Source organism: Equus quagga, chromosome 17 (assembly GCF_021613505.1).
Source record: "Equus quagga isolate Etosha38 chromosome 17, UCLA_HA_Equagga_1.0, whole genome shotgun sequence".
Lineage (NCBI taxonomy): Eukaryota > Metazoa > Chordata > Mammalia > Perissodactyla > Equidae > Equus > Equus quagga.
In genome coordinates this window covers 6,893,616-6,908,142 of record NC_060283.1, presented here as the reverse complement: position 1 = coordinate 6,908,142, position 14,527 = coordinate 6,893,616, and the positions used below count along the sequence as shown (strand labels likewise).

The 14,527-nt window shown below is 51.8% G+C and overlaps 1 protein-coding gene across 2 annotated transcripts; it reads left to right on the top strand.

The window, feature by feature from the left end:
• The first annotated feature begins 5 nt into the window (after positions 1 to 5).
• DPF2 (double PHD fingers 2) lies at positions 6 to 13,697 on the top strand. Of its 2 annotated transcripts, XM_046644279.1 has the most exons (12): positions 6 to 149; positions 4,227 to 4,387; positions 4,759 to 4,866; positions 5,194 to 5,357; positions 6,227 to 6,319; positions 6,492 to 6,570; positions 7,082 to 7,123; positions 8,147 to 8,284; positions 8,409 to 8,537; positions 8,684 to 8,796; positions 9,717 to 9,798; positions 12,377 to 13,697. In XM_046644279.1, exons 1-12 carry the CDS (start codon positions 118 to 120, stop codon positions 12,451 to 12,453), a joined length of 1,218 nt encoding a protein of 405 aa, XP_046500235.1. In that variant the 5' UTR covers positions 6 to 117; the 3' UTR covers positions 12,454 to 13,697. The 2 variants fall into 2 exon arrangements, with proteins under 2 accessions (XP_046500235.1, XP_046500236.1); XM_046644280.1 differs by lacking the exon at positions 7,082 to 7,123.
• Positions 13,698 to 14,527: the final 830 nt, after the last annotated feature.

Genomic DNA, 14,527 nt, shown 5'->3' with positions numbered 1-14,527 from the left:
CGCGCGCGGGGGCGGCGCCTGCGCAGAAAGACAAGGAAACTGGTTCCCCCGAGCGGTCCCGGCGCCTGCGCGCTGCGGGCTCCGGGCCTCCCGGCCTGAGGGAGAGGAGCAGGGAAGATGGCGGCTGTGGTGGAAAATGTAGTGAAGCTGTGAGTGGTCGTTTCTTTCTCTCCTCGGCCGGGAGGTCTTGTGAGCGGTCTGGGAGTAGGGGGCGGTGCGGGGGAAGGACGAGGCGGAGGGAGGGACGTGCCCGGAAAGGCCGTGTTGCGACTTCTAGCGGGGAGGGCAACAGGAGACTCCGGAGAAGACGCTGCGCTTCTTTGGAAACTTGTGAGGCCGTGAGGGGGACCCCCGGGAGCCCGGCGGGCGGGCGGGCTGGACGCCTCCGGGCCGGCGGTGTCCAGAGTAGGGCGCCCTTGCTGCCTGCGGGAGCCACGGCCCGGGACCGGCCCCTCCGCGTCGGCCGCCCGCAGCGGCCCGGGAGCCAGGCGCGGGGAAGGCCCGCGGGGTGTTTTGTTCTAAACAGCCGGTGACGTTGCCGGGGGCGGGGGCGGGGGGGGGGGGGGGGGGGGGGAGGGGGGGCCGGGGGTGTGGAGGGGGGGGGGGGGGGACGGGGGGGGGGGGGGGGGGGGGGGGGTCTTGAGTATCAGGTCCCCAGGACCAGAAATACTGTCGGGAGGAATTTGTTGAGGAGCAGAGACAGGGAGAGAACTTCAGGGGCGCGGGCCTTTGCGCCTTCCCATCATCCCAGCCATCCAAACGCGGGGCCGGGACGGAAGCGGTCCAGGATGTCCCTGCAGCCCCGACGGGCGGCGGGGTCGGCCGGCCTCGCGCCCTGCGGTCCCCTGGGCTGGGCAGCTCGCGAGCAAAGTTGGTGGTGGTTGGGGAAATGGAGAAGGGCCTGTGAGCTGCGAGTTAAAGATGCTTTGGGACCTGATTTCCGCCAGCTTCCTCCCCGAAGGGGAATCTGAATGAGTATTGAAATGGGTTCATGCCCCCTGGGCGAATAGAGCAAGCTCCTCTTCATGGGTAAATTGCGCTTAGTGTAGGCGTAGGAAAATTGAAAGGCGGCTAGCTGTCCAGTCCGAGCTTCTGGGTTTTGAGTGGATGACAAGATAAATAAAGGTTTGGGAACTATTGTAAGCGACTCAGGGCTCCTCATCTGCCTTTGTGGTGGGCTGAGCCCCACTCTCCTCCCCAAGTGCCTTTTTGCAGAGTACATTGCTCCCCCGTCCTCCTGCCCGGAGCCTTTTCTTTGAGAATGCTTTCCCACTTCCATTAAGCTAAGTGCCTTCTCCTTCTCTTGTGGCTTTTTTTTTTTTTTACTTGCTTTCAGCTCCATCCTGCTGCCGCTTTCAGCCACCCCTCCTCCCAACACTATTATCTTTCTCTCTGATCTGCCCACTCCAGTTTCCCCAGCTCTCTCTTCAGGCTGACGTTTCCCTCAATTTAGAAATGACGCTGTTGATCTGCCATTTATGTAGTTATCCTTCCTGACTCAGATGTTCTTTCTTTGTTTCCCCGCCTTTCTCTTTGTTGACTCCCCCCATCCTATTGTAAGGGGAGATTTTACACAGGTTTCTTGCTTCTCGAAAAAGAATCAAAGCTTCTACCTTGCAAATCTTACTTTCCTGGGGGGATGTCAGACTTGCCTAGGTTTTGAGAGTTCTCTGTAATGGGATTCTTTATGGTGGATGACTTTCTTCAGGGAAATGGGGCTGCCACCCCTTTCGTGTTATATTGGAAGTGAGGGCTTCCCCATTTAAAGAGAGTATGAATTCTTATTTCTTTTTAAAGAGCTGTGGAGATTGTGAGGGTCACCAGCCACTGGTTCCTGAGTACCGTGCTAGTAATGAGAGACCAACTAGGGTCGTGGACCACTATTAATACTTTCTCCTATAGAACTTTAAGAAGCGGCTTCCATTCTTTCTATACCATTCTCACCTTGGAAAGAGGTGCTTTTCTGGTGCTTCTCTTGATCATGGTGTGCCTTGTTTTCTGACAGCTGAGGTTACACATTGAGGTCAGGACTCCTAGCTCATCTTTTCTAACTTGCATCTTTTTCTGGGAGAGGAATTTTCCTTTTTGTAATTTCTCTTTCTCTCTCAAATGTGGTGTCAGAATTTAAGCAGTCTTTAAAGGGTCTTACTGGGGTACAATAGTATAAAATAGCTGGCGCTGCTGACTGGTTTTGAAACCTTCTGAGTTAGGTAACAAGATACAGAGAATAATGTTAGCTTGAAATTTCTTGCAATAGGAGCCTTCGGTTCTTAAGAGCTCTCTCATTCTCTCTTGCTCTCTCCTCATCACATCCTCTCTCCCGCCAACTTAAGTGTTTCATTCCCAGCTCTCTTACTCACAAGACTGTTTGCCCCACCTTCTGAAATCCTGCTTAACTCACAAGAACTTTTATAGAACCTCTCTGATCCGTTCCCCACAAACCATTTCCAGCCTCCTTGCTCTGACTTTGCAGCTCTCAGCCCGTCTGGCCCTCCTTCCATTTGACTTCCAGTGTCAGTATCAATTCACATCAGCAGAAACAAAGGAGCTGCTGCACTCAGCCTTGTTTATCCAATTTTCCTCTGTGTAGTGAGGACATGGCTGCCTCCTAAAGGCAAGCAAATGTGAGCCTGTTCCCTTCTCTCCATTCTGCAACACAAGATTCATGCCTACCTCAAATTGCAGTCATTACAGCTCATTGACTCAAGCCCGGCTGTCTTGTGGTGTCACCGCCTTGTGTGTAGTATGTGTCTTTCTCAGTTGCTGGGAACATGCTAAGCTGCGCCTAAGTGGTCTATTGTGGCTGCTCAGCAAAAGCCCCCCTCGGATTCCAGAACAGGGTTTGTTGGTGTGTCGAGTTATGGAGATAAGCAACAGAGACTTACGCTGTCCAGCTTCCCATGCTAGGAGCCTCCCTCTCATGGAGTATGTCCCAGCTTATCTAGGCCAGCCTCCCCCGTCTATAGCAGAGGAACCTGAGGTCCACGTGGGTTGACTAAATGTCTGTGTGTATGTGGTGACTAGCAGCCAAGCTAGGTCTTTTTACTCCCAAGTCAAGTCAAGATGTCTTAGACACTTTTATGGGTAGCAGGATACTTTGGGAAAGAAATCACCTCTGCCTTGTTTGTTTATATTAAGATTGACCAAATATGTGAATATGAATTTTTATGGTTAGTTTAAGCTCCAATACTAAAGTACTTGTTAAACCCTGAAGGATGAGAACAAATTGGTTCTATACACATGCTGCTTAGAACCAGAAAACTCCTGGCACTGTGCAGTTTTCCAGCTTTTTAAAGCACTAAAAGGTTTACCCTTGATTCACAGTTCAAATTGAGTCTTTTGAGTCCAAGAAGGTTCTTTCCTATATAATTTAATGGTGTGAGAATGGAGAAGGGCCTAGGGTGGGCCTTTGAACAAATAAGTTTTGTATCAGTACAGTGGTACTCAGTGAAAAGTAGGCTTCAGGGAAATTCAAATGCTTTCAGATGTTTTCCATTGTCTGTAAAATTAGTATATAGAATTCATTAGTTGGCTAAATACCTAGTTCAAAATTCAAAAGATATAGAAGGGCATATAGGAGAAAGTCCCCTAGTTTTTTCCCTGGAGGCCTACAGTTTCTTGTTCACCTTTTTGGTACATAAATGGTAGCATCCTACAACACCTCTCAGCACTGTACCTTGCTTTTTTTTCTAATTATCTTGGAGATTGTTTAGTATCAGTGCATGAAGAGCTTCCTTCTTTTTTTATGGCCAAATAGAATTTCATTGTATAGATATACCATAGTTTGCTAAATATATTTTCGTAAGTCCCCAGACCTTGTTGAACTCTCTTCCTCGTTTGCAAAAAGGAGCTAACCTCTGCTCCTCAGGGTCATGCGGGTCAAGAGAAATAGCATCTTGCCTAGCACAGGGCCAGACTCATAAGAGGCAGAGAGTGAACATTAGTTGCTTCCCCTCTTTGTGGGTTAGGCTTAAGTCTGGTTAGATACGTGATGAATTATGTGTTCCTGACAGTCATTTATTTGTAAAGTGCCTTTCCTCATAATGGCTTAGTCAAGGGGCTTGGTGTCCCATGAGGCAAAAATGGAGGCAAGTAGAAGCAAAGTGACAGTCTCCTGGTCCCTGGAGCCTTCTAGAGAAGCCAATGGCAAGGGAGAGGGGTAGCTCAGCACCCTTAACCCTGTGCCTCCAGCCCACACCCCAGCCCCTGGTTTTGTCTCCCTGCAGCCTGGGGGAGCAGTACTACAAAGACGCCATGGAGCAGTGCCACAATTACAATGCCCGCCTCTGTGCTGAGCGCAGCGTGCGCCTGCCTTTCTTGGACTCGCAGACCGGAGTAGCCCAGAGCAACTGTTACATCTGGATGGAAAAGCGACACCGGGGTCCAGGTGAGGGTCCAGACTCAGGAGCACAGGAGGAAGATGCTTCCTCATCTTAGGTGACGCCAGCTGAGAGGGTTTTCCTTAGCCCGGGGGGGATGAAGCGGACAGGTTCATACCAGCATCTTTGTGTCTGCAGGGCTGTCCTGCTGAGGCTTTTACGGGCTTCTGGAGAGCTGTGTGTTGGCCAGGGTCCCTGAGCTTACATCTCTTTTTCTTTTCCATGAACTATCCCTCCCCTTGCTCCCAGGCCCTCACTGTCCATATTCTTCCCTTGCTGTGGAACTCAAAGTGGGGCCGACTCATCTAGAAAGTGTTTGATACTATTTTCTAGGACTGGGTTAGGGCTTGACTTCCCTGTCTCTCTCTTTCTTCCACAGGATTGGCCTCTGGACAGCTGTATTCCTACCCTGCCCGGCGCTGGCGGAAAAAGCGGCGAGCCCACCCTCCTGAGGATCCAAGGCTTTCCTTCCCATCTATTAAACCAGGTAAAGCACACTCCTCCCTGAGCAGGGGCGTGGCCTGCCGCCTGGTAAGAGGCCTGCTAATCAGCTGTTGTACCAGGCCCAGTACTAGATCCTGAAGATACTCAAATGAATAAATAAGATGTGATTCCTTCCTGTAAAGAGCTCAGTCTAAGAGGAAACAGGTAAACAGTTAAGTTATGGTGCCAAGTGAGCTAGGGCGTCTTGGTTCCTGGGCAGCCGGAGACCAGAAGACAGTGACTGGCCTGTGGCTGGCCCAGCACTATGTAGACCCGGAGCGGTGTGCTTTCAGCCCTTCTGAGCCTCGCCCCGTCCTGACCTTGCCTGCAGACACAGACCAGACCCTGAAGAAGGAGGGGCTCATCTCTCAGGACGGCAGTAGTTTAGAGGCTCTGTTACGCACCGACCCCCTGGAGAAGCGAGGTGCCCCAGATCCCCGGGTTGATGACGACAGCTTGGGCGAGTTTCCTGTGACCAACAGTCGAGCACGGAAGGTACACGATGAACACTGTGGCTAAGGGAGCTTGGAGGGAAGCCAGCCTCTTCCTCAGAGGCCACGCAGTGATCAGAATGGGAGTAGAAGCTGCGGGGCAGGAGACAGGCCCCTGGAGTTCTGTTCTGCTTCATTCCCCGGTTGGCACCGGGTACTGACTGGCCTCACTGTCAGTGTCTCCTGTCCTTTCCTTCTGAGTACAGACTCTCACTCATTCATCTTCTTTTGTCACAAAAGTTTTTTGGTGCCTGGGGTTACACAGGTGAAGCAGACCTGGTTCCTGCCAACAGGGAACATAAAACTATACATAAAAATAGTAAGAGCTAAACGTCTGCCAGGCAGTGTGCAAAGTGCTTTTCCATCATTTTCTTCAGTCTGTACCACCTTATCAGGTTGGTCCTGTGGTCCTCGTTTTACATACAGGGAGGCTAAGGCGGAGCAGTGAACAAAAACTTCCACAAAGGAAGCTGTAAGCAGCAAAGTTCTACTTTAAGTTGAGGAAGTGAGGTGTTGGAAAGGAACCACCAATAGCATGCTCCCAGGGCAGCAGGTCAGAGGCAGGAGAGGGCACGGTTACTTGGGGATCAGAGAAAGCTTTATGAAGACATGGCATTCGATTTGGCCACTTGGAGATGGTGGGAAAGGCATTCCTGGCTTAGGGAACAGCATGAAGAGAAGCAGAGGCGGGAAAGTGCAAAGCATTGAGGGAGATGGAACTGGATCATAGGGTGAAGGGCGGCAGTGAGGAGCGCGGCTGGAGTGGAGAGCCGGGTCACAGAGGAGGTGCTGGGCGGCCTGGGCCAAGCCCGTTGCAGGGGAGCTTTTGGCCGTACGATATTTCTGCCCATCTTAATCCTCCTGTCCACTCAGCGGATCCTAGAGCCGGATGACTTCCTGGATGACCTCGATGATGAGGACTATGAAGAAGACACTCCCAAGCGCCGGGGCAAGGGAAAATCCAAGGTGAGGGCCAGAGTGCCGCCTGCAGCCTTTGGCGGGGCCTGCAGCGTTCGCTGTTTTGTTGCTTGTCATTGCCATTTTCCCTCTGGTGTGAGATCAGTAGCCGCTTCCAGGAGAGTTTAACTGCTCGGAGCGACACACCTTAGTAAGGGCATCTTTTTGCTCTTTTTGGCAGGGTAAAGGTGTGGGCAGTGCCCGTAAGAAGCTAGACGCTTCCATCCTGGAGGATCGGGACAAGCCCTATGCCTGTGACAGTGAGTGCCTCACGAGTGGGTGGGTAGTCCTTGCCTTGGACCAGCCCCTGCTCAGGATGTGAGAGGAGGGAGGGCTGTGTTCTTTCTAGAGTGGTAAAACAAGCCTGCACTCTCCTTCTGCCTGCTGACTGGTTCCCTCTGAGAGCCCTGGGAAGCCTGACCTCTGCTACACGACGGGGGGACCTGCATGCTGTGGGAGAGATGTCTGCTGTCCTCTGGGGTGGGGGTGCCAGTAGGGGGCACACACAGCAGGCAGGGTTGGCCTCTCAATAGATGGCATCCAGGTCTGCTGGCCCCAGTGAAGTCAGGGCCCCAGGAGTCCAACACTGAGTTTTTCAATGTCTGTTCTCTCTCCCCCTTTTCTCTGACTTGCCCCACTTCTGTCCCTCCACCCTGGGAGCACCATCGCCGCTGGGGTTTCTCTCTCGTCTGCTCCGCTTTCCTGCTGCTGCTGCTCCTGTCTCGAGTGTATCAAGGCCTCCTTCTCATGACTTTTCTTTCTGTCTTTCAGATAGTTTCAAACAAAAGCATACCTCGAAAGCGCCCCAGAGAGGTAGCTCTCTCGACTTTTCAGACTTTTGGTTTCCTATCCCTTTTTCCCTCCTCCCATGTCCTCCTGCCTTTCTCATTTCCTGTGATGCTAGTTTAAATATCTTCAAGATGGCATGGGGATAAGAGCAGTGGACCTTCTGTTGTGCTCTGCTCCTCACGGTCCTGGAAGCTGACTTTACCACTGCTTGTCCCCCACGAACTTGCTTCTAGGGCTGCTCGGCCCACTGCATGGGGTGGCTTCAAAAGCATTATAAGGAACCCGTAACAAACAGATCCCTCTGCTCTCCCTTCCCCAAAACAGACACTTGGTGGTCACCCAGTGTTCCCCACCATCCTGCCACCTCCTCCTCCCGTCCTCTCCCCACTCCTTTCCTGCTGGCCCCTTGCTCTTCTTGGTATCACAGCTCAAGAGTCAAGATGCCTGGGGATCTGCTTTCCTTGCTGGTTGGTGGGGGTTGGGCAGGGCAGTGATGTGGGAGTGTCTTTGAATTTCTTTGGGGGCCAGCTACCCTAGCAGACACAACTGATAGGTTATCCCTAAGAGATCCGCCCCCAACTCTTATCCACATCGGGCAGAGATGGGCTCCGTGGTGTATACAGGGTAGCGTGAGCTCCTGCATTTACTGAGAGGTAAAAAAGTTTGGAGTCTCTCCCTTACCTTCTCTCCTTCCTGCCATATTTCAAGACTATAAAAATTCCCTTCTTTCCTGACCTGGAGCTCCTCAGACTATTCCCAGGGCAAGTGATAGTCGGGTAAGGGCAGTCTCCCAGACAGCCAGTGTGGACGAGTGGAGGGGCCATGGGCCAGGGTTTACTGGGGAGAAGGACCACGGAGGCTGAGAGCCCCAGGGCTTGATGCTCCTGGCCAGGGAGAGAGAGCAGTCACTAAAGGCCTGTCCCAGAGCAGAGCTGATGGGGGCGGGGATGGCTCCCTCTGCCTCAGGGGGAGCCTCACAGCTTAGAGGGCAGGGATGTGGCACTCTCCAGTCCTGACACATTTCTCTGCAATCTTCTCCCCACTCAGTTTGTGGAAAACGTTACAAAAACCGACCAGGGCTCAGCTACCACTATGCCCACTCCCACTTGGCTGAGGAGGAGGGCGAGGACAAAGAGGACTCGCAGCCGCCCACCCCGGTCTCCCAGAGGCCTGAGGAGCAGAAATGTAAGCTGAGGGCTCGGAGGTGGGACAAGCAAGAGTTGCCTGCTTATGAAAACCCTCCTTGCAGGGAGGAGAGGCCCCGAGGCCCCCGTGGGTATCATCAAAGTTCTTCTCTTTCTGCCCGTAGCTAAGAAGGGTCCTGACGGATTGGCCCTGCCCAACAACTACTGTGACTTCTGCCTGGGGGACTCAAAGATCAACAAGAAGACAGGACAACCCGAGGAGCTGGTGTCCTGTTCCGACTGTGGCCGCTCAGGTACCTCCCCCCGGGGGTAGGGCTGCCCCCGCCAGCACCCCATCCCCGAGGGGCTCCTGGCTTGCCAGTGTCCAGTGGCTGTCAGTCAACCCGGACGCGTCACTTCTCCCCCGTTTCCCACCGCCGGTTCTGCTTGCTCCCCCCAGGGCACCCGTCCTGCCTGCAGTTCACCCCAGTGATGATGGCAGCCGTGAAAACCTACCGCTGGCAGTGCATCGAGTGCAAGTGCTGCAACATCTGCGGCACCTCTGAGAACGACGTGCGTGCCCCGCCCCCGCCACCCTGGGTCTTACTGTGTCTGCGCGGTCCCCTCCGAAGGGCAGGAAGCCCCTCTTCACGCCCCGCCCTGCCCCGCCCCGGCATCCCTGTCGGAACTCTGATTTGTCCAGCTGGTGTTTCTTGGGCACCTGCTTGTGACAGACCCTGTTCTAGGCACTAAGGACACGAAACCAGACAGACCTACTTTCATGACTTACATTCTTATGGGGACAAGCAGTAAGCAAGGAAATGAGTGACGTTTTTGTGATGTGCCATGAAGACAGTGAAACCGGTAACATGGCCAAGGGAGGCTGGATGACTGATTTAGAGAGTCAGAGAAGACTTTTCTGAGGCGATGGTAGTGGTGTTGAGGTTTGGATGCTAGAAAGGATCCAGTTGAAGAAGATTTGGAAGGAGAGCATTCGCAGGAAAGGAGCAGTGAGTGCCAGGGCCTGAGGCAGACAAGCCAGGTGTGTGTGGGCCCGTACGGCCGGCCGGAGCCTTCCCATGGTGGGAGAGCTGGTAGAAGATGAGCTTGGAAGGCTGGCACACCAGGTCTGAGGGTTTAATCAGGGGAGTCATGTGGTCTGTCTTACATTTTACAAAGATAACTGGCTGCTCTGTGGAGAATAGACTGTAGGGGACGCTGGAACCGTGAGATCAGTTAGGCAGCTGGTACGGTCCAGGTGGGATGACAGGGACTCGGTGTGGGTGGCCTTGGACAGCACTGGTTTTCTATCCAGAGATTCCCACGTCTGTCCTTACCTGCTATCTACCTCGCCCCTCTTGGAAGTAGCAGCAGTGTCTGCACAAGCCCTCCTTCCTCCCTTCCTGCCTTCTTTCCTTCCTCCCCACCCCCAGTGGCCTACCAGGCCCATCAGTCACTTACCTCCCTCTCCTTTTCCATCTTACGTTCTCCAGGACCAGCTGCTCTTCTGTGACGACTGTGATCGCGGCTACCACATGTACTGTCTCACCCCGTCCATGTCTGAGCCTCCTGAAGGTAGGTGGCCCCGATCTCTTACTCAGAGCACTTATTTCATTAGTGACTTGGAAAATTATGCATCCAGTAAGTGAGTTCTGTTATCAGTGCTGTCTTCTTCCAAAGTAGGCAGTAGGCACTGAGCCTTCACTCAGTTCAGAATGCTTTCCTAGCATTTCAACTTCAAGAGTTTACTGTTTGCACTTTATCGCCAGATGCCTGAGAGAAAACAGATGCTGAGCAGAGATCAGTTACCAGAAGGAGTGATTTGTTTTCCACCAACCAGTCCAGGAAACTCAGTTCGTAGCTTGTCCGGTGTGAAGCTTCAGTATCAGCTCTTCAGACTTGACAGACCTGAGTGTAATTTCTGCCCAGGCTAGAAGAGAGTTGAACCTGGAGCCTGAATGGGTCACTCTGCCCCTCCAGTAGTTTGCTTAATAATGCTCCAGGTATATGGAGCTCTGATGAAACCAGTGGTGGCACCAAAGAGTGGCTGCCTCTCCACAAGTCCCCTTCCAGCCAGACCTCTGTGCCAAAACTCCTCCTTTATAGAAATTCGGAAGCTTACTCAGAAGCTATTACTGTGCACAGAGGATGTAGGCCAGCATCACAGGCGAGAGAAAGTGGCTCACTGTGTGGTGTAAGCTGACTTGTAATATAGGTCAGACTGCTGTCACCCCGTAGAGAAGGAGGCCACTAACAAAACCTGAGAGTCTTTTAGCAGCTGCAGGGGAGCAGTTAGCTCTTGTCATCTGTCATGCTGAGTTTATAAATCTACGTTGGGGACAGGTAGTGTGTTTTATTTTTTTATAACCATAAAATATCAATTTACCAATGAAATTCTACGTTAACTGTAGAAGGGCTTTCCTACTTTCCTGTTGAAGTACTGTCAGACCCTGAGTAGTGGAGAGCTGCACGTGGCTGAGGGGGCTCTCTAGAAGCCATCAGATGGTCCAGCGTCGCCGAACGACCCACAGGCCAAATCCAGCTGCAGCTATTTTATATAGCTCCCAAGCTACGAATGATTTTTGTATATATATATTTTTTAAAGATTTTATTTTCCCTTTTTCTCCCCAAAGCCCCTCGGTACATACTTGGTATTTTTAGTTGTGGGTCCTTCTGGTTGTGGCCTGTAGGATGTCACCTCAGCATGGCCTGATGAGCGGTGCCATGTCTGTGCCCAGGATCCAAACCGGCAAAACCCTGGGCCGCCGAAGCAGAGCACATGAACTTAACCACTCAGCCATGGGCCCGGCCCCTAATTTTTGTATTTTTAAAGCAAGTTAAAAAAAGAAAGATGTGGGGCTGGCCCCGTGGCCGAGTGGTTAAGTTCATGTGCGCCGCTGCAGGCAGCCAGTGTTTCGTTGGTTCGAATCCTGGGCGCGGACATGGCACTGCTCATCAAACCATGCTGAGGCAGCATCCCACATGCCACAACTAGAAGGACCCACAACGAAGAATATACAACTATGTACCGGGGAGCTTTGGGGAGAAAAAGGAAAAAAATTAAAAATCTTAAAAAAAAAATAAAAGATGTGACCGAGACTATATGTAGCTCCTGAAGCCTAAAATATTTAATACTCTTTCTGGCTCTTTACAGAAATGCTTGCCAATCCCTGTGAGTTGACCTTTGGGTTGGAAAGGACCTTCTTAGATATTTGAGAGTCACCTATCTCTGAGGAGCTGAAAAAAGCTGTGGATTCTTTCCCCTGGGATAATGTCCAAATACACATGTGTACAGTTATGCTGATAATTGAAGGCATTACGGGCTACTTTTGTTTCTCAAAAAAAGTAAAGAAGGATCTGACCATAGTGTATGAACCAGTTATTTTCTTATAAGGGACATTATTTCATGTTTTTCTGTGAAACTAGACTTGGGTCGTAGCAAGGTGGGTCATCATAGTTCACCCCCTTTTCCCTCTGGTTGGGTCCTCAGCCTCTGCTCGAACACCTAGTGATGGTGGGGAGCCATTCTCGTCTTTCCATTGTTTTCTCAGAGAGCTGTCTTAGGTGGAATCAAAATTGGTTTCGCTAGAGCCTCTATTCATGATCTTTTTTTTGGTAAGGAACATTCGCCCTGAGCTAACATCTGTACCAATCTTCCTCTTTTTGTGTGTGGGATGCATGGGATGCCTCCACAGCATGGCTGATGAGTGGAGTAGGTCCACATCCAGGATCTGGACCTGCGCACCTGGGTCGCCAAAGTGGAGCGTGTGGAACTTTAACTACTCGGCCAGGGGGCTGGCCCCTATTCATGGTGTTTGTTCTAACCTTTGAGGTCTTGGTTCTTCTGTAATCACAAGTCTAAAGCTGGGATGGTTTGAAAAACCATATCTGCCAGGCCCTCCTAGAGATTCTGATTTAAGAAAGGGCCTAGGAGTCTATATTCTGAAGTAGTCCTCCAGGTGATTATTTCTTTCATCTCCATTGGGAATTATTTTTCATAATATTTGAAGACCTAGAGCTCAGGATAACCGTGAAATTTGCTACTGCAGAACATCTCCCATCCTGCCTGCTCCTGGAGGTGAGGTGTGGGGATGGAAGGACAGCAGGTCAAGATTGTGGGGACCCACCCTAACCCCTCTCTGCTTCTCTGCAGGAAGTTGGAGCTGTCACTTGTGTCTGGACCTGTTGAAGGAGAAAGCTTCCATCTACCAGAACCAGAACTCCTCTTGATGTGGCCACGCCCCTGCACCCCCATACACCCAGAGCTGTTTCTCTCCTCCTCTCTTGTTTTTCATACCCACCTTGCCCTTCCTCTTCCTCTCTTTCACAAGTCCAGAGAACCTTGGGGTGGTTGTGCCAACCTGCCTTTGGCAACAGCAAGCTGAGGTGGCAGCTCTGACCGCCTCTGGCCCCAGGCCCTCAGGGAGAAGGGAGCAGCACACTGCCCCAAGGCGTACCTGTGGGCCCAGCTTCTCACTGCTCTCCAGGAAGTGCATTCACTCTGCCTGCCTTGGGCCCTGGCCCTGGTGATCACAGGGTTCAAACCGTCCTCCGAGAAAGAGTGGGAGAGCAGCTCGCTCCTCTCAGCTCTGCCTCTGCTCTGCTCCCAGGGTTTCCCTTCCCCCGGAGGTGAGCCGGGCCGAGCCATTTTGCCAGGAGCAGCTGGGAGTGAGCAACTGAGCAAGCTGCGGTGGCGCTGCAGGGAGCTTTCCATGCCCTTCGTGCTGCTTAGCTTTGCCGCCTCCTTCCCCCAGAGTGGCTCTGTGGCCCTCTGTGCCTGCTACCCGGATCCTTTGCCCGAGCCAGGATGCTCCTGGTCACCCTCCTAGTTCTGCCCTGTCCTGCTCCGACCCACCCCAGGGGGAGCAGCAGCTTCACCCTGATTCTTCCTCGTGCTCGCCTGGCTCCCTCTCACAGACGGTTTCCAGTGACCGAAGCATTCCCCACCCTTGGCATTTCCTATCTTCCGCCTCCCCTTCTTAGTCCCTTTGGTTTTGTGGGGAGAGGGGAAGCATCAGGGGGCCAGGCCAGCAGCCTGGGGGCCACAGGGAGACGTTGGATAATGTGCCTGTTTTTTAACTCAACGAAAAAGCCTACCTCCGAAACCCCCTTTTTGTTCTTCCTGGACCTGGGCGTTCAGCTCCTGCCCTTAACTGAATCGGGAGCCTCTGCCTCCTGCTCTGTGTCTCCTGGCTCCTGGATCACGGGGAAGCCACGTGGACGTCCCTTTCTTCTCTTGCACGCTCGCTAGCAGCTGGTAAGGTCTTCACACCCTGATTCCTCAGTTTTCTGCCTGGTGACACTGACATTAAGTAGTGGGGGGGACAGTCCATTCCAGGACACCCTGGAGTGGCCTTCCCCTTGGCCGTGGGCAGGCCCTAATTCACTGTCGCTTTGGAGTTGAGGTGTCTTTTTTTTTCTTTCTTTAGTTCCTGTATTCTAAACGTTAGTACAAATAAACGTTTTTACACAGAGCCCTCTGCTGGATGGTTTATCTCCTGACTCCATTACCTGGTTCAGAAGGCCACTTCATCCTAAAACTTGTCATAGGACAGTGGTTTTTAAACATTTTGGAATACAGCTTTTCCCCCAAATTAAATTTTTTGCTGAACCCCAATATGTAAAATTGAGTATTTTGTTACTTGTAATATCGTATGTAAATTCTAGTTATAACAATTCCTTATTATAAAGAAGGAAGTTTTTTGTTTTTGTTTTTTTGAGGAAGATTAGCCCTGAGCTAACTATTGCCAATCCTCCTCTTTTTGCTGAGGAAGACTGGCCCTGAGCTACTTCCTCTACTTTATATGTGGGATGCCTACCACAGCATGGCTTGCCAAGCAGTGCCATGTCTTCACCTGGGATCCGAACCAGCGAACCCTGGGCTGCTGAGAAGCGGAATGTGCGCACTTAACCACTGCGCCACTGGGCCGGCCCCATGAAGTTGTTTTGATTAATACAAAATTTGGGTGAAAAGTCAGCTTTAGCATCCTGTTTACTTCTGTGTTTTGGTTTGGAAGAAATTCTGCTAGACTTGGATACATAGATGCAAATAGTGGCAGGTTTATAACAGTTGAACTTGCAATTTCAGATACATAAAATGGGTCCAGAAGCTTGATTATTATATAAATTTAAAACACAATTAGTGACACAAGAAAACTAATGGTGTCATGATGGGAGACGTGAAAGCTTTTTGCACGAGGAATGAGCACAGGCAGAGGCTCCTCGGCCTTGCTTGCCTGGCATTTGTTGGTCTGAGTGCAGCGTGTGTGAGAGCAGCGCTCCTGGGCCTGCACCGCGGCCATCC

Excerpts from the sequence above, each read along its gene's own strand:
- DPF2 (XM_046644279.1), top strand. The coding sequence starts at position 118 with ATGGCGGCTGTGGTGGAAAATGTAGTGAAGCT. Across the intron at positions 6,571-7,081 it reads CAAGCCCTATGCCTGTGACA|ATAGTTTCAAACAAAAGCAT; the intron begins GTGAGTGCCTCA and ends TCTGTCTTTCAG. Across the intron at positions 9,799-12,376 it reads CATGTCTGAGCCTCCTGAAG|GAAGTTGGAGCTGTCACTTG; the intron begins GTAGGTGGCCCC and ends GCTTCTCTGCAG.